Genomic DNA, 19322 nt, shown 5'->3' with positions numbered 1-19322 from the left:
GAGGAGAAAGGGAGAGAAACGGAGACAGAGCACACAAGAGAAAGAAGAAGAGCCCGTTAGTGATTTTTGAAGGAAGCCTTATTTCAGACATGTTATTGTCAGCAGAGAGACAACCGGAAGCATTACACGAAACATAAAGCAATGTTACAGTCCATAGAGAGCTTTTGTTTACAGTAAAAAAAGAAGCATGGTTAAGAAACTCCTCACAATAACGGACTCATCAAAAGTCGCAACAGAGCAAAGTTTCTCGCAAATGAAATAGAATCACGGAATCTCAAGACGTGTCAGTTCAGGGAAACAGTCTAAATGTTGGAGCGGCGGGAAGTGATTGGAGTCGCCGATGGCATTAATAGTCAATGGACATCAGACATCACATGTCACAGCCTCAGTTCGCTCACTTAAATTGAACAGAATATTACGCATCCGTTGCAGTCATTGCATGTATTAACATACTAACTTGCCCGTGTACAGATCCTGTCTGTCAAATTTTGTTTTTCATAAATGTGTAAATGTGCTTTGGTCCACATTCACAGCCGTGGCTGTCGCATAAACGTCTGAAAAATGATATGAATGGTTGGAAAAAAGAAGACTCTATATTCAGAGTTCAAGCTTGAAACACATCATTTCTCAGTGACACCACCATCAAAATACAGATTTTTTTGCAGACAGCCTTTCTCACTACACGGGTCAGCAGACAATTTGCTACAATGCATTACAATACAGCGCTGTAGCTCGTGGAACGTTCTGGTCTCTTTCTTTTGAAGCTCCTTGATGAAGCTGTGAGAGGAAGGACTCCTCTCCACCCTCAGCATACGATACAGTTACCACAAAGACTGCAATTAAAGCCTTCAGATGTCAAGCTGAGAGTTCAAAGGCAGACATTGAAGTAGCATTAGCTATACGTAATTTATAATCTGTGGCTATTAATCACAATGGAACAACCCTCACTCATGGGTCTAATGCTTAACTTAACCCCTAACTATTCATACTCCGCCTGAAAGCTCCATCAATGACTTTTGTCATACAGCACCTCCTTTTCCCCCCCAATATGTGATCAATGCTCAAAACTAAACACAGCCTTTTCCCAGACAAGGAAACTGATGCGTGAGGAGAGAGTTTATTTGTTTGGGTGGATATATAGCACAGACCAACAAATATGTTGATCGTAATCCAGTATTGATCCAACACATGCATTAAGATGTAGTAACATTTTCAATGTCACATTCCCTGTATGTGTCAATGTGTAACATTTGTGTTACCTGTTGCACATCTCTTCAGGTCATTTGAATAAATCAGCTGGAGCAGAAATTTCAAATATTACAACACTGCATTCCCACTAAAATGATCCGTCTTACTGAGCCTAATTGCTTTTGTTGTTTATTGAATCACAACTGAAATGCGAGCTGCATATTAATGTCCTTTCGTTGTAACTTGGGGAGAAAAGTGACTGGAATTTTAATAGTTAAAAAAAGAAAAATCCAACAAGAGCCAAATGTGCAGACATCTGCTGCACTGCTGCTTGCACTTCTCAACATGAAATTACTATTTTGATAAGCATGTTCACAGGGCATGGTTGTGTCTAAAACCTGTTAGCAGCATGTAGTTCCTATGAAGCCATTCCTTTTTACAGTTCTTTGACAAAAAGGTCTTTTTAAGTTTTAGTTGTTTTTTGTGTCTGTGTTACAGTTCACCCATTTGTCTGCTATCTGGAAAGTGATAAGAACAGGGCTTTGGACGTTGGCTGACGCACACATTTATTGGAGGCATCAAGCTTTCAGCACAGGTGACATTCACCCCTAGACTATGAAGCTGTTGCCTTTAATGGATGTAGAGGTGTTTGATGCTGCTGCTTAAGGTTGCGATGTATACGGAAGCCCTGAGAGGAGGTAGTGGTGCACCTGAGCCTCCTGTGGCCAATATGAGGATTACAAAAACAAAACATTTGTTGGCACATGGTCAAAAATAAATAAAAAAATCTTCATCTTTAAAAAATGTTTACTTTTTAGAAGGATTATCCTTTCACCTGTTCTTCTGTCATAAACACAAGGGAGAAAACAATCTAGATCAGACTTAGAAAATGGATCACCACATTTGTTTTTTTCACGTAAAGTAGTCGGGGAAAGTAATGGAGGGGAGGGGGGGGCAGCGCCCCGCCGGCACATCAGTAACAATTCAGGCGTGGGAAGAGGGCTAATTGTTGAATGACTGGCAGTAGTACGGTTAGATATCTGGTCTATTAGATAACTAATACAAGTAAAATGACCTGAATGTTAGGGGGACTATTTTTCATCTGACCGTCTCCGATGGACTTGAAGTGCAACTTACAGACAAAATGGATCGATCCATTCTTCTCTCGGCAGGCCTAGTAATTAAGGGGTATTTTGGCCGAGTCAATAACGCGAACTGATCTTGCCCAATTTGCTCAAAATTATGAAGAGATAAGAAAAAAAAAAAAAAAAGACACATTCACACACAATTTATAGAGTAATCGCCTGCTTCTTCTTTTAGCTCCTTTCACATACAGAATTGTCTGTTGCTTCTCCTGTGCTTAAAGCCACTCCGGGATTGCTCCATTAGACTCAAGACATATCCTTAGAAACATTGCAGAGGAACATCCTCTCCCTGCGTTTGCCCCTAAGTGAAAGGTTCCATTAGTCTTTAGTGATTAGGATAGGCCGTTTGTATCAAAGGTTAGCAGCAAATGAGCAGAGATTTGAGAGACGAGAACAGAAATCCACTCATATTAGTCAGTGTGGTCTTATTGAATTTTGTTCGCTCTGACCTGCTTGCTCAAAAGTAAAACACACACATTTACCGCAATTTACTCAGAGAGGAGATGTGCTAAAGTGGCTCTGACCCTTTGCCAAAAAACAACGACCCACTCTGAATAGATAAACAGAGGAGCCATAAAGGATATCGCTGCTGGGACTATAATGTCTACTTAGTCAAATAAATACGCGTTTCACTCCTCGAAAAGCAGTAATATAAATTCTGGTTGAATGTGTCGTTCCAGCCTTCTTTCAACACTTTGAGTACGAACAAATTCAAAAAAACAAACAAAAAAAACAATCATTGTAATTTTCTTTACATTTGATTAAGTCGAGGTCTGCCAGAAACACAACGGTGATGGTTCCAAGCCCCCATCCAAACTCAGCAGTTTGTGTCTAGCGTGGCAGGGATCCTCTTAGAAAACAACAGCAAGAGGCGCAAACATCACGAAGCAGAAATGAATATTTAATTAGAAAAAACTGAGCGAATGCCATTTTATGCCGTGTACTTTTTTAATGTTTAATGCCGATCCAGATGCCGCTGCTCTTAAGTGAGATGAAACATGATACTACATGGCTGAGTTAATAAGACGACGAGCCCGCACCGCCGACACACGGCGACGGACGCAGCTGGGTTCAACAGCTCAGCCCACGCTGCTATGCACACCCTCCACTGGGACGGGAGGAGCCAAGGAGGAACAACAACTGAGAGAATGGACTCCAACCCTGAGAAAGGTTTGATGTAGTCAAGTGTGTCATGCCGTTCTTGGCAAATCTGAAATGCATTACCCGTGAGCGGTAACAAACCAGGCGGCCGGCACACCGCAGCTCTTTGCCGTGCCTCCCCATATGATGAGAAGGGTTCCGTGATTATGCTGTAAAATGAAATGCTGTGTGAGAACGTGCGCTGGCTCTGGGACATTACCCTAACCGAGAAAGCACCGCCTGCAGGTGGACATCCTTCCTTTGTACTCTCCGGAGAACACCTGCATGGCTGTCTGTCTACCTGTTTGCCATTTAGATTGCCTCCATTATTCAACACCTTGACGGTAGGGAACAAGGGGGGGGGGGGCATAGAGTTGTGACAGGTAGATAACACCTGGATGAATAATTCAAATTGGCTAGCTGAGTTAGTGACAAGACAAGAAAGAAAACACAAGACATGTGAATAAATCATCAGAGAAGGGGCTAATGGACCACGCACGGGAGAGGACAAGACTGATACGATCTCACGCTACCTCCTGCTCCGGCTTTAATCCTTCCAACAGCCCGGGGATGAATATTCCACATCGAGCCAGCCATACTAATGTGTGAGGATGTAACTGTATGCTGGTTTACACGCTAGTAGAGAACAACATTGATGTTGAGATGACGTTGCGATAAGCATAACATAATTGTGCTCCATATCCTGCACCGGCACAATATTACAATCAGTGACGCTATTGGCCAAGGAAACTTCTAAATGAATGAGGAAATTGAAAATAAATCAGCATTCTAGTTCATTTCGCTTTAATAAGACCTTCACCTCCGCTTTAAACAAGAAGGGGAAATCGGACCAAATTGAACGCACAAATAAGTGATGACTTCTGTCATGCGTATCCATCTCACTATCCATTCACTGAAGGTGATAAAAAGCAGTTTGTTTGCCAACTTGGGCGTTGGAGCGAGCACTCTAGCACTTGTCTCCATCTTTTGTCATGCAATTCTTCTTCAATGAAGACACATTGCCAGTTGCTCTCTGTCGCAGAGATGCAAAACCACAGAACAGAAGCACATTGACGTGGTTACTCCTTGTTTGATCGCTCCAGCTCAACTGAGAAACCCGGCCATTGTATTCCCTCGCACCGCACCGAGAATGTAAGCGCCATAGTCAGGAGAAACGGAGCGCCGAATATCAGAATGAAAGCGTGATTGATAATTAAATGAATGAATGAATTATTTTTTTAAATGAAGTGGGAGTCTGACCTGTTCGCTGCGAACCGAAAGTGAGAGCGACTCTGCCGAGTAATCCTGGTTTTGCGTATTGGTTCTCATCTGCCCGCACCCAGAAACAGCTCTCTGACATTTCCTGGGGACGGATCTGAAAACAAACATCCACAGGTCAGCACATTTAGTCCATATAAGAGAATCACATCATTTGAAGCAGATATTCGTCAAATATCAAAGCCGCTATAGTCCTGCCAGTTCCCAAAGCAAACGTATGTCCCGGTAATCTGCCAGGTAATATTTGGAATAGGAATGCCCCCGATTGATCCGGCATCCCGAGCTGCGAGAAGCTTGAATAAATAGTTATTTGAAGATGTTTTCACAGCAATATAGAATAGATATTAGAGGGAATTATGACCCGTTTAACTTGAGTAATAAACCTTTGACTTATAAAGTGGTTTGTGTGTATGTAACATTACAGTCACTGTTCATGAGTCAAGAGCTCAGCAGCAACCTTTTCAAAAAGGGTGGCGCCCCGAGGTGAATTTAATGAGTTGTGTTATTTAATAAAGGCTTTCGGCTGATTATTTCTGAAAGCTGAAGTTGAGTTCAATCACTCATTCATGTATTTTACAATGCATATTTTAACCTTTTGAGGCTTGTCAATAATCTTTCCATATTTTGGTGTTATTTATTGCATCCATGCAACAACTTGGTGGACCACGGTCAGGCTGAAATGCTTTGTGAATATTGAAGTTACGGTCCCAGTGGAGTCGGGTGAAACTCGGCACTAATGGCCCACGTGGCCTTGTAGCTGCTATATGTGTAAGCTGGCAACTGTTTGCTAACACAGTACTCATAAGAGAGTGAACCGCCAACATTTTGTCAAGGCTTTGATGCTGCTAGATTGTTTGGTGGGTCTGTTGTCACAGAACTGTAATCATTAAAATGTTTACCCACTGCGCTCTAAAACTGGCTGAGCCAGATTTGGAAGTTTCAAGTCTTATTACTGAAGAAGTTTCCCTGAACAGCTTTGTCCCAAACATAACCACATGTGTGTGCTTCATACAGCTGTGCCATAAGGCAGGTCCTCCTCATGCCACTTTGAAATTGCAAGCATATGGTTTTGGTTTGCCGAACACCTGTACCGAAGTACATCTGAGATTAAATATTAATCAAACCACAAACTAATACCACTTGTGGTGTGAACCAACATTGCTCCGCAGAGAACAACATCTGTGGAGGTACAACGAAGGCGGCTCTGACAACAGCATCTGATCATCTGTTATTTTTAATTATTATTACTTGCTTGGCACGGAGTAAGGAAGTTGTTGTTTAAATCTTAGAAAAACATCTGTACTGTTCGGGTTCTGCCAATGAACATCAGGAACAAAAAGAAGAAGGAGCAAAGAAAAGGGCCACTCTAAATATCTGGCCTAAATTTCTTGTCCCAAACTTTTTGTTAGCCGCGAACGGGAAAACATCTGTAATCTCTCTTTATACTGTGGATCGCTCAATTGTGTTCACTTTGAGTTTGATTGGTTTTTAGTTGGTGGTAGACTGCACTGTGTAAAACCTTGCAGTGTTGTTACCTTGGACCAGTTGAGGCGCTTCATGGCGGTCTCAGGCTTGAAATCCTTCTTAGGCCTGAGGCCGTAAGGCAGCGCATGGTGAGTGGGGGAGCCTAGATTACCGCCAAACCCTAGAGGGGGTGGAGGGGGAGCACCAAATGGAGGAGGCAGTCCAGGTGGGGGAGGTGGGGCAGGACAACCGGGTAAAGGAGGCGGAGGAGGCGGAGGAGGCATGCCAGGTGCGGGAGAAGGGGGTGGAGGCCCAGACGGGAGCGCTGAGGAAGATGATGCTTGTCCAACATGGGCAGAGGACAGAACCACAGGTACAGCTCCAAACTGGAAAGGTAGGGAGAACAAATAATGCTCATTTTTCACAAAGTGGGAAAGTTGAAATTTCTTCTCTCCAGACTCCGGCAAATAGTACATCAAAAATGCCCATGGCAGCAAAAAATGAAAGAAATTGCCAATTAACTACCCCAAACAAAGAAGCACTATTGAGTTACCCTGGAGCTAGGCACTTAAATACTTATTTTTTTACTAACATCACCAAATCTCAATTACTATTTTACTGAAAATATTGTCTGTGTAGCCGAAGCATAATACGCTGGAGCTTCAGAGAACTTCACTGACGTCCAAAAAACCCCATTAAAAACCCATTATGGATGCATACTGTCGCAATGGTGATGATAGTTGTTGCTGAAATAAAGTCATTCTTGATTTTGGTCTCTTAGGAGGGATTCATTCAGAAGATGAAGACAACACAACGTCAGCTGTTTAGCTGGTTGCTGGTGTTGAGCAGTCAACTCAAGAAACCCTTCCTGGATAAATACAATAAACGGTGAATTCACATTTCAACAAAAACAAAAAAACAGAAAAATGTCTGAAAGTGAAAAGAAAAAAATAGAAGAAGACTAAATACAGCATCTGCCAAGCGTGAAGCACAATATGCTTTCCTCTCTAACACCACTGTGCTTCGGATAACGGAGGCGTGGTCTCTCAACCGTCATGCAGAGGCCAAACGCTCAAAAAGCCATCAAGATTCTGTCCAGAACCTTTCCCACAATGATTAGTTTTTCTTGTTTTTGATTTTTCTTTTGTAAAGCTGAAAATCAAATGTTATAACTGAGGCTACAAAGTCCCATGAATTGTATCATACAGAGCAAATGGCTTATTGATCCATGCACCGGTTTTAGATTAAAGACGCACACTAAAAGGTCAGCCCCGGGCCTTTACTCTGCCACTGCCTCGAGAGGGAAGAACTCCTCTGCTGATTTAACAGGCGTACCAGCACGTGTGTCGCTGAGAGTCAGGCTGACACAGGCTAACACAGACGAACAAAGATGGCGAGACAAAGTGTGTGTGTGTGTGTGTGTGTGTGTAGCCGCGTTTGTTAAATGTACCACGGCCACTTGAACCAAGGTACTATCGAGTATTCATTCTGTTTGCTCACTCAAATTGAAAAATTATTGTGAAAATAAAAAGGAATTTCTCCTCTCCTCCTCGGAGCGTGTAGTTATCTTGCAGTGCCAGAGGATGGGAGCAACTCTGTGGAGTGAGGTTGAAGATGGTTGTCAGAATAAATTGCTTTTAGAACAATTTCCTCTCATGGGATGAAGATCACAGATTGCGAAATGGCCAACATCGGGGCTGGTCAGAGTTCTCATTAGACTTAGTGTCTGCTAGTCAGTAGAGCCTCCGTGTCAACCCAAACTGCAGGCTCCAGCGGATAAAAAAACGACACCCCAAGAATAACGAGCATCTCACAAGAAAGTTGAATTGCAATACGCCACATTTAAATGGGGTTGGTTGAGTCTAATCCAGCGTTTTCTCACATCTCACACGTCCAAAAATTAGCACAATTCACAAAAGAGGACACTGAAAACCACACAGGTCAGTTACCTGGGATCTGAAGGCCTGCAGCTCTGCTTGGAGTTCAGCTACTCTTTCATCACACTTAACCTGCCGAGCCTCTGCCTGCTGTCTACTTAGAAACTCCTCTTCAAACTGGAACGAGAAACACATATCCAAATAACACACGCCGATATTACATGAATGTAAACAAGAAATCAATAGAAGCAGCTAAGTCTGAAGGTGTAATTATTTTATAGACTCGACATTCATTTTACCTTGATTACCTTGGTTTCCTGATTGAATTTCAACCTTTTTTTAGACTCCAATTCATTAATAAAACCTTTTAATTACCAAACACACACATGCCAATCAGTGAGCCCACCCTTCTAATCAGGATCTACAACCTGCTGCGACCCTGACTTAAATTAATCCCAGCAGTCAATCCATTTGACCTCAGCATGTGTGTGTCTGATTGTGTGTGTGAAACACTGTTTTTGCATTGTTGCGAGATACATTTACAAACATAAAAAGATGAACCTTAATATAGCAGCTCGGGGTGTAGGACACATTAAGACGTACACAATAAACTTTATCTACAGTGATATGGGAAGAACAAGTGTTGCTGTGTTCTCACACTGATACATCTAGAGCATATTATGTACAATTGTTATTGACAAGAAATACCCTTTTTTTTTAATTTAGCTTTTTTTTTTTAACTGTTTGGTTTCCTTGATTGTATAATTTTAAAGTAATCCGTCTGATTATTATTTTATATCCAGTAATACTCACTTTCAAAAGACCCATTTTTTCTGTTTTTTGGGGGAAAGAATCAAAGAGCATTTTAAAGCAATATCCTGCTAAGTATTGACTGCAAATGTGCAGTATGTTGGGCTCTCAAGCTACTGCTATGATCTCTCATTAATATTTACTAACATAAGCCCCCAGGAATTGTCGGTGCCATGTTTACTTCACAGTGTTAATGTTTTATCATCTAAAAAGATATTATTTTATGAAACAAATTAGAATAAATGCCTTAGTGGGCTTTGTTTTGGCAAGATGTAGTGGATGTGTAGGGGGACGAAACTGTTGTTTTTTTAGTCAATACTTGCCTTTTGTTCCAGTTCTGAAGCTCTTTGTTCATACTCATCAGTCCGAGCTTTATCTACGCACACCTCTGAAAACAGAAAGCAGAATGAAAATCATTTTGTTTTATTGAAATACCTGTGATGTACATAAACCGCCGGAAGTGTGGGACTTGCCTAACAGGTGGCTGAAGTCCACATCTAGGCGCTTCCGGTAACCGAAGTCTGGGTCAGTGCCGCTACGGTGGAGCACGATTTGAGAGACGCACTCCTCAATGATCTTAAAGTACTGGGCCCTGAGAGTCAGGACACGTGAGACAAGAGAGTCAACAGAGACAAGGAGAACAATTAATTTAACTCTTTTAATCTGACGCGTGTGTATGCATTTGTACAAGAGCTGTTATCTGGACAGATTGAGGCGTGAGAGAAGACAAACCATCTGCAGGAGAAGCAGGATTAGTGAGGAAATGTGGCACCTCCCAACAACCTCTACAGTCATTGCATATTAGGTATCAGAGACTGTAAACATAACAGGTGGGGCTGCAAGCCGGGGCTACTTACCATCACGGCTTATTAGCAAGTAAAATCAAAGCCTGGCATTCAAACAACAGAAAGCAAACATAAGAAGGATGGGGGCTGAACACAGGGTAGAAGAACAGAGACCGTGTTGCCTGTAAACAGATATGCAGCATGTATTCCATAAATAAATGAACGAATAAAACATGTTTTCCTTTGTTTTTCCTGAATGTAAACTTCCATTGATGATAAATGGAAAGGCTGACTGCCTTGATTCTTGGAACTATAACACAGTAAACACAATGGGACACAAGTTAAGGGTCTTTTGCTTTCTTTAAAATGACTAAAACTTGCATTACACCTTAAAAAAAAGAACTGTTTTGATGGTATTGAACAATGGGGAATACACACCAACCCTGTTACTAGGTGCTGAGTAATTGCGGTTAAATTGTTTCAGATGACTCTCTGTCGAAGGCAGTGATCACAGAAGGGCATGCCACAATAGGAGAGAGGAGATATTATAATGCAACAACAGACGACATGCAAGGCTGGGGGGGGGGACACAGTGCTATTGCAAGTTAAGGGAAAATGTCTGTTTGGTCTGCTCATTATCTTACAACACTGTCGCTGAGAGTCCAAATCCCTTCTACACCAAATCATTAACTTATACTTATACAAACGTCGACAATCAGGGACCCTGCCTTCCACCTCCTCCGAAAACATGAGAATGGATCTGATAGTATGAATACCGTGTCTATGATTTAGAAGGTGAACCGACGGAATTATTTTCTGAATGAAGATGAAAATACTGACAATCAAATGGAATAAGGCATGTCGTCAGTCAAACTGCTGGTGCTCCTTTCATGACTCTGTGACTTTGAGAGCCCTGTGTAAAAGGGGAACTTCATATATGCTTGACATCAAAGATAACAAGAATGAAAAAGCTAAAGATCACTAAGCCAGTCAGTCAGTCAGGAGAGAGGCAGTGCATTAAAAAGGATTTCGTGGGATATGACGTCTTATATGCCAATGCTGAAAATCAATTATATCAAGGGGACTGAACTGCCGGAGGAAAACTTTCTAAATGTATTCTAAAGAAATACTTGAAGCCAACTTAAGGAGTGTCTGGGCAAAGCTGCAATATGGTATGAGAATGAGGGTGAACATATGCAATCATCCATGGCATTAAACTACCCATTTAACAATCATCACAGCCTTAATAATAACCAGTCTGTACAGTGTGTACAATAATGTGTTTGCCTTTAGGGTAACAGTCATCACATGCTTATGAAGAAAAAACTTTTTGCCAACCTTAGTCCCAATACTTCCAAAAATCAAATGAAAAATTGTCGCAATTATTTTTGAATGATATAATCTAAAGCCATAAAATGTGGCCATCACAGAGCGGCCATCACAATTACCAATGCCCAACGTTTTTCATTGTATTGTGATATAACCCGGTGAAGTTGCTTCAGTCACATACTCGGATAAGAGAGTTATAATTTATGCTTGCAAGAGAAAAGGCTTTTAGGATGAGGGCTTGCAAATGTGTCTGACGAACGTAACGCCATCTTGGTTAACGAGTTTGGCGGTGTTGCTGGAAAGCAGCCAATTTAGAGCAAGAGAGAGAAGCTAATGTTAGCCTAAACTCTGATAGCATCCTGGACCGACTTCCACACAGTGAGAAAAGACTAAGAAACGGTTACAGAGTGGATGTGCAATCATAAATGGTGATTTTTTTTTTTCTCCCTTTTTTCGACATAACCTATAATCATACAAAGTATGAAATGCTTCCCGACCCTGGAAGCGTCTCTGGGTTAGGTTACTAGGTTAGGTAGGGAAGTGGTTTGCTTGATGGACATGCCAACGTTATAGAAGCTTCGGTTCGAGCAGACAGACAGTTTAATTCATCCCTTCACCTTTTTGCTCAAACAGAACAGAACTTTGAACAGGCAACAAAAAAAAAAGACGCCACTCTCTGAAGTCTTCATACAGTATACGGAGTACTGCTCTTAATGGAGCATATGGAGGCCTAGTTAGAGTTGCTAGGCTATATTGGACATTACTATCTGATTTTCAGCAGAGGGGTTTAGATGAATGGTCAATTGACTAATTGTTTAAGCAGTAGGGTGTAAGCAAAGGGTGTGCAGTCTAGATATGCCGTAGTTAATGAGAACGGAACATGGGGAGGACAGTGTGTGTTTGTGTGTACGGCGATATATATTCCTACGCTGTTATTAAGGCTGGAGAAATAGACGGCAGCGATGTTGGCAGCCATAACACAAATGTTAACATTTCGTAATAATTTCAGATGAAGCAAACCAAATCAGCCCACGGCCAGAGCTGAGTGCCACACAGCTCAGGTGTTGATTTTGGGTGGGAGAAAAAAACTGCAGGTGATGGATTTCATATTCCTCAGATTAGAGCTCCATCTTTTGATCAAGCCACGGTTTAACCCGCACCCTGCTGGGAGAGAGCCGACATAAAATAAGCCTTTGAAAAGTACCATTAATAGGAGATGAGAAATACTCTGGAGCCATGGCTGCTGTAGATTGACTGGAGATGAAAGAGACACCATTCTCTTTGTTAGCCAATGTCATTGAGTGGGGTTTAAAGCGTGAGACCGCCACAAAACATAAGCTCTTCATCAGTGTACATCATTACCGGTGTTCAAAAGCTGCTCAGACCTCCGCCTGTGTGTGTGTGTGTGTGTGTGTGTGTGTGTGTGTGTGTTCGGCTAAAATGAGAGATTAAAACTCTATATGTCAGTCATCGTTATTAGCATCACACGGACCATCATTTATATTACCGTACACTTCAGAGCCGAGCATAACGAAAATAACAGAGCTGATAAATAGAGCCGATTAAAAACAAATAAAGAAAGTCCAAGTCACAGACACTGAGGGTAATCGAGGGAAGACGACGAGAAGTGAATAAAAGAAACCGCATGCTTCGTTACACTGTAGATAATTTATGTTCGGCGGGTAATGTGTGTGCTGCAGATTTTTACCTGACCAAGTAGTCATTGCGTATAAGCATCAGGTGCTGCAGCAGAGAGAGGAAATAGGGCTCCGCACTGCTGTCCTTCACCATACTCTGCACAATACTGAACACATCCCCCACATCAGTGCAGAGAGTCAAGGACTTTTGAGCAAAACTAAACACGGCATTTCACATTCAAAAAAAGAAGAAGCTACTGGAATTAGAAAAAAAAAAAAAAGAGATTTATTTTTAAGAACAACTGAGCTTAGCTGGATGCCTGACTGTTTCACATGTTCACCACATTCACAAGAAACAGACACCGAGTTAGATCTTAGTGTTCCACGTGTCTGTTTGTAATAATGACAAGGATATTCCAGCTCGCTCTTGATGTCCTCCAGCCTGTGAGAGAACTCCATCATGTCCTCTTCTTTGTGCTCCTCGAACACCTTTAACTGAATGTCGAGGGCCTCGTTCCTGATGGTCGTCAGTTGCTGCGGATGGATTAAGGTAGAAAAAGATTTAAAGAAAAAGGTAAAAAAAAAGGTTAAAATAGATTAGAATGAAACAGAATAAATCAGAGAGAAAGGCTTGAGACCCTCTCTGACATTGAAGCATCAAGCTCAAGTGACGACAAGGAGCTCACGCTAAACACTATTACTAATCATGAGAAACAGGCGTGGGGACTAGCTCCTCGCTTTAATTTATTTGCTTCCTTGGCAGCTCCAGCAACAATGTTTACAACAGTAAATATGTTAGGTAGATGGCATAAAAGCCAGTAAGAAGATTATTAGCCAAGGCACTAGAAACTTTATTGGATTGTGGGTGCTGGCACAGGCAGAGGACGTGCAAACTCTCCTCTGTGTTTCATAAATTATTTGCTGGAGCAAATCTACAATATTCCACTGAGGTGGACAACTCATTTAAATATTAATACAAGGTGAGTGTGAGTTTATAGTGTGTGTGTGTGTGTGTGTGTGTGTGTGGTTACCGGTAATATCTCTTTCAGGCCACAGCGCATAAATTCATTTCTGATGTGCAGCCTGAAGTCCAGCTCATCAGGGGATGTTACTAGTGCATTGATGAGCTGCATGCATGCAACCTGCAACATGAAGGGTACACAGAACAATGAGAGAGAGAGAGGGAGAGAGAGGGGGAGGGAGGGAGGGAGGGAGAACCAGAGAAAGAGATGACGGACTTCTTCTTCCAGAAGTTGATGAAAAGCATGCCGGCATGCATTCTAAATGAGTCATGTCCCTTGGAAGCAGAGGACCATAACTAATGCATGTCTATTTTCTCCAGCCACCAACTCGAGGGGGGTGGGGGGCTGATTTTAATATTAATGCAACAACTGCAGACCCATACACATAAAACTAACTAACAGTCAATTTCAGGGCAAACTCGCTCTTTTGGAAGTTGTTTTTCACTCCTCTATGAGTTTGGTTTACTGCTCAGGGACCGCTGCATCCTGTGACTCTTCAACGAGCCGGGCAAACACAGACAGAGAAATCAATTATTGATCAGTAAAGCAATCCACTCATGTGTGAAAAGAGGGTATGGCTATGCTAGGGCCAAGGAAGGGTATTCAGATGTTTTCAGGTTCATTGTAAATTCAACGGCGCACTTTATTTTATTTTTTTTGTCATGGCACTCAATCTTAGTTATGACCCGTCTTTAAAGTACAATTTTCTATATTAGAATTCAGATAGGTAGCATTACAAAGTGCCACAAAACCTTTTTCTTGACACGTCACTGGGGTGCAATGGCCGTCGAGAAAACAATGCCATTGTTATATTTAAAGATGGTAAGAAATATTAGAATGATCGACTTTAATCAAAATAGCCTTCGGTTTCAGTGTACACACGTTTATTCAAAGTCAAATCAATACGCAGAGCGTTGACACTTGCTGGAAACACTTAATCAATACCAAGAGACAAGGGAAGGCGGAGGGGGGGGGGGGGGGTCAAGAAAGATCACTGCAATGCTTTCCATCACTTTCCATGGGTGAAACAATACAGATGCTACAGTATGAGAGTATATGAAGTCTGTAATTTGATTCCAGCTCCTCAAACATTTGAATCGTTCATATCAGCATATTCAGTCACCAGCTCTCCTCACAAATACGTAAAGACGCTCAGACTTTAAGAAAGAATTCAGGCACATTTCATGATTGACGGTCTGTTTACACTCATTGTATAAATGAATGCTTTCCCCGAGCCAAAGGCTGCCCGCCAGTGGAGACTGCGTATCAATGCAGTCCAGTAGGACAGAGAGCCTTTGGCCACACAGTATCATGGTCAGGATAACAGTATCCGTGCTTTAATAATGCATGGGGCTAAAAGGAAACTGTGCTGTGTATTAGGAAGTGGAAAGTAATAACAAAGCGTCAAAGCCTTCCCTGACCATTTTCCTCCTCTGTTGCTTCCACCCTCTTAGCGTGTCCCTACGGTTTTGCACCTGCCAAAGGTAGTTACAGCAAACGCCGCGGATCTTAGCTACGGGGGGCAGAAGAGGTATCATCATATATTCAAGTTTAACATTGGTCACTGCATGAGTGTATGAAACAACCAAAGGAGCAAAAGGTAATGTGTTTCAGATTGTTTTGCTGGTCTGGTGTGTGTGTGTGTGAGGTATTGGATGAATGATCACTCTCTTCACATCCCTCAGCTACCAATTAAAAATGCAGTAAAACAATCATTTAATCATGAATTACATTATTGTGACACAAACTGATGCCGTCCCCCTTTAAAGCAGCCCATGTGCAATATCTCAGTGTGTGCAGCAGCAGGGAGGTGATACGTCTGAACAATTATGTCCACGGAGAGAGGGATTACAAGGAAAGAGAGAGCATCAGATGATTAAACGGACAATGTACATGGACACGTAAATAATTTGTCAAACCATAAAGTTGATTAAGGGGGGACTCTGAGTTTACAATATATTAACTTATGAGCATGAGAGAGGCAAAGCTTCTTTATCTATAGATTCGATTAGAGATTGTTAACTCTTGGTATTGTTGTGGTGTTGTTTTTCTTAGCTGTTGTTTGTGTTTTGTTCTTACTGCACAATGATTTAATTCCTAGTTCTACAGTACGTGATGTGGTTTGTTCTACAGCTTATAATTAGCTACAATGCTAACAGTATCACCAGTAGCGGTTATTACATATTGCAATTGCAAATCATGGAAGATCTTTAGCTGAATTGAGCAACTAGCACCTTTACACAATGATTATGTTCATTACTGAACAGGTGCAAGGTACTAGGACACTTAACCGTTATCGATACATAAACCAATTCCCTCCAAGAACAGTTAATAAACACTAGCCACTGAATATATACGGGAACACAAAAGTTTGATAACTACAATAATAGTCAATATATAGGTGCTTCAATGTTGCCATCGTGACTGGAACACCCAGTTTGGGCTTAAAACAAGACTATAACTAAAAACAGAAAAGTCTTTATCAGACTAAAGATTTTGTGACGAAGAGACCCTTGAGCACAGAGCGGTTTGTGATATATGAAAGTCGACTTCCTACAGCCTTTCTATATTTCATTTCATAGAAATCTGAGTGAAACGACAGGGTGTCAAAAGCTGTACAGTGCATGTGCTTTGCACTTACTTGTAATTGAACCGAACGATCTCGTAGTCCCTGGACAATGGGACTGAACCTCTCCATGGCTCGCCACTCCCCTGCTGTGGTGATTGCTTCAAGGACCTTTTCCAAACTAGATGAAAACATGAAATGCATGAGCGCACAATTGGGGAGGAAAAAAACAGGAAGACATACGTTCATTTAAAGGGATTTTGACCGTGCGCTCTGTCCTTTTCCACTGCGCCCGAGGTTCCTTTATTGTCAATTTGACACGAGTGGATGGGCCTTTTTCCGGGGGATTTCATCACCTTCACGCTAAAACGTGACTTATGACTCGAGTAGGATCGTGATAAAACTTATGATGATCAATAATTAACTCATGTCAATAACTAAATCAACTGGACAAAATATTCTTTCTTACTTGAAAATGCATTCTGTACATTATCTATTTTCTTTGCAGCCACTTTAAATCTCTCAACCTATTTTCAAATATTTTCTGCATTTCTGCAAAAAACATTGTCTTTCAAAATGACAAAAGACATGGATATGTTGACAGAATGAATGAAGGCCGAGCATACGTGTTCTCTTCGCCCACAATGCAGATGGCTGACAGCAGCTTCACCACGTCGGTCATCATGGCAGACTGGGAGGGATCAATGGCTCTTGCCAGTAACACAAGACTTTTCTCCTCAGCCAGGATTCGATCCAAGCCGTACTGCAGTGAACACAAAATGCAAAACATGATGAACCAGATATGCTGTGATTCTCCCCGTTTCCAACAACAACAACAACACAATGTGCCGTGGAACAGTAAAACCAAAAATCGTACACAAGAGTCATTCAAATTCACGATATTAACCGTCACTCCAAATTAAGTTTGAATGATCAAACGTTTGGCCAAAGTTAGCCTCAAGGTCAACAGTGATGTTAGTTCCATGTATAATGCAATGCCACTCAGAGGTCTGGCACAGCACAGAACGTGGCCAACAGAAAATGTGATTACATGGCAGGGAAATTATTGACCCGATTTAGATGAATTCTGCTTTGTGAGTTTTACCGTGTGTTGTATGCCAAAGCCAAAAAAAGAAGAAAAAAACAATCCTGTAAGAACACCATCTTTGAAACTACCCTGATTGTATGTGTACTTGTTAATACAGTAGTAGGATGTGATAACAGCACTGTACAATGAAGAAGAGTTCCAGCAACAGTCAGAGCTGTAATTACGGCTGAACAATGAGAACACAGTTTCATTCATTGCTTGTGGTTAATAAATTCTTCTTTTTTTTGGGGGTAAATTAAAATGTCCGGGACAAATAATGCATTTCAATTAATTCACTCTTTGTGTCGCAATGAATTGGGCTTTTCTTTTACCAAGGAAGGCATCAAAAAGTGATGTTTTTCTCTCTTTTCACAGTTTACAATTACAAAGTGCTTCTGTTGACCTGGCATTAACACCAAGCACTACTGGGCACTCAAAAGTCTGTTTGCCTGTTTGATGTGGGCTTTATACATTTGATGAGGCAGCTTTGTCCTTGCATCCGAACAGTTATGTGCAAGTAGTTCAATCGTTTGCTTACTTTGTTAGAAATATCATTACTTCTCTGTCACATTTCTGTTATGTCCGTCATGGTATATTCCCTTATCTCACGCATTTAACTGATCAAATAATTAACGGCTTCGCAAAACACATTTCATGACAAGAGCACAGTAATGAAACGGTGTACTTGTGTACTTCTGTGCTGAAGAAGCCAGTGGTTGCTGAATTTCCAGGAACAAAAGAAAGCTGAACTGTGACAGCCCTCTGTCATCGCTAAAAAAAAAAAAACAGAAGTTGACACAGCTGGAGAAGGATTGTCTATTCAAACACACGTCGGATGTATATACTATATATTTTATGAATTGTTTTGATATACTTTGTAAAAACCTGGCAGATCTTCTCAATGCCATTGTTTACATACAGTTTAAAGTAGCGCATACAGAAGACAAAGAGTGTAAATAATTGCAGTCTGTGGGTCGTGACAAATTCACGAAAATGAAATAGAAGTCAAATTCAGAGTTGTATATTATAAACTAATCTATATTGGGTCATTTTCTTGATACTGTTAAGTTCAAAGGGCAATTTCACAGGGTGGCAACCTTTAGTATTACATTATTGGACATTGGTGACAGACAATAGAAAACATGCAACTGTGTGACTTGACGCAGGAAAGGCAGAAGAAGAAAAAAAAGGTTGCTCTGACAGCTGGCAGAGAACACCTGTCTTCTTGGCATTGTGGGTACATCCCATCCCAAGATGCCTCTCTAGCCAGGGAAAGGTCTGGGCTGACAGAGAGGCCTACGGGTAAATGCTGGCGTCTGGCGTCTGTTGAGACGCAGGATTACATGAGACCTTACAGCACACTTTGTGCCAAGGTGCCTGTATATCTGTCTCCATTGGGTTTTAGCTCCATGTGGCAAGATTTTTTTTTTTTCCCAGAGCAACTGTGGACTCACAACATTCAAGGAGGAAAAGCAGAAGCTTTGTAAAAAATAAAAGATACTTCAATGGCACATATTCTTACCAATATTGTGCTTAATTAAGCCTGGGCGGTAGTTCAATACAGTTGTCTATTGACCTTGAGTGGAAACATTTTATCACAATATGATCGTATTGTTTTATGGTTTTGGAAATGTGTTTGCTTAACCTAAGCAAAGTGCATGAACAAACTGTTACTAAGGTGTGTTCACACCAAACGCTTGGGGTGAACACGCCATAAATAATAACAAAATGAGCTATAAAAGTTTTGGGGAAAAAACAACAACTTCCATGCTCACTGACTTTGATATGTTGTACTTAAAAGTGCATTCAGGGACAGGCTAGAAATGGCAGCTTGTCCGTAGAAAGGTTATCTAGCACACATAATGAAATGACTTAACTCCGTTACACTGTTGTTGTTTTTAAAAATATTTGCACTACTGTCTAGTTAGTTAATTTAGTATATATTGTGCATTTTTTACATTTTATATTTTTTACTGTTATTTTTTAATGTATAT

General features: G+C 41.3%; 1 protein-coding gene across 1 annotated transcript in view; it reads right to left on the bottom strand.

Moving 5' to 3' along the window:
• Positions 1-19322, bottom strand: part of LOC142933696 (protein diaphanous homolog 3-like) — a 152860-nt gene that overhangs the window by 105725 nt on the left and 27813 nt on the right. The window contains exons 8-17 of the mRNA XM_076077896.1: positions 16868-17004; positions 16317-16422; positions 13685-13795; positions 13069-13187; positions 12725-12841; positions 9376-9494; positions 9226-9290; positions 8165-8269; positions 6287-6601; positions 4734-4848 (exon numbers count right to left, since the gene is read on the bottom strand). Of these exons, the coding sequence (XP_075934011.1) occupies positions 4734-4848; positions 6287-6601; positions 8165-8269; positions 9226-9290; positions 9376-9494; positions 12725-12841; positions 13069-13187; positions 13685-13795; positions 16317-16422; positions 16868-17004 (1309 nt within the window). The remainder of the gene's footprint in view (positions 1-4733; positions 4849-6286; positions 6602-8164; positions 8270-9225; positions 9291-9375; positions 9495-12724; positions 12842-13068; positions 13188-13684; positions 13796-16316; positions 16423-16867; positions 17005-19322) is intronic.

The sequence above is a fragment of the Anarhichas minor genome, unplaced genomic scaffold (assembly GCF_050575085.1).
Source record: "Anarhichas minor isolate MPS153535 unplaced genomic scaffold, ASM5057508v1 ptg000062l, whole genome shotgun sequence".
Taxonomy (NCBI): domain Eukaryota; kingdom Metazoa; phylum Chordata; class Actinopteri; order Perciformes; family Anarhichadidae; genus Anarhichas; species Anarhichas minor.
Note: the sequence above shows the minus strand (reverse complement) of the source record. Positions and strands in the feature narration are given on the sequence as shown.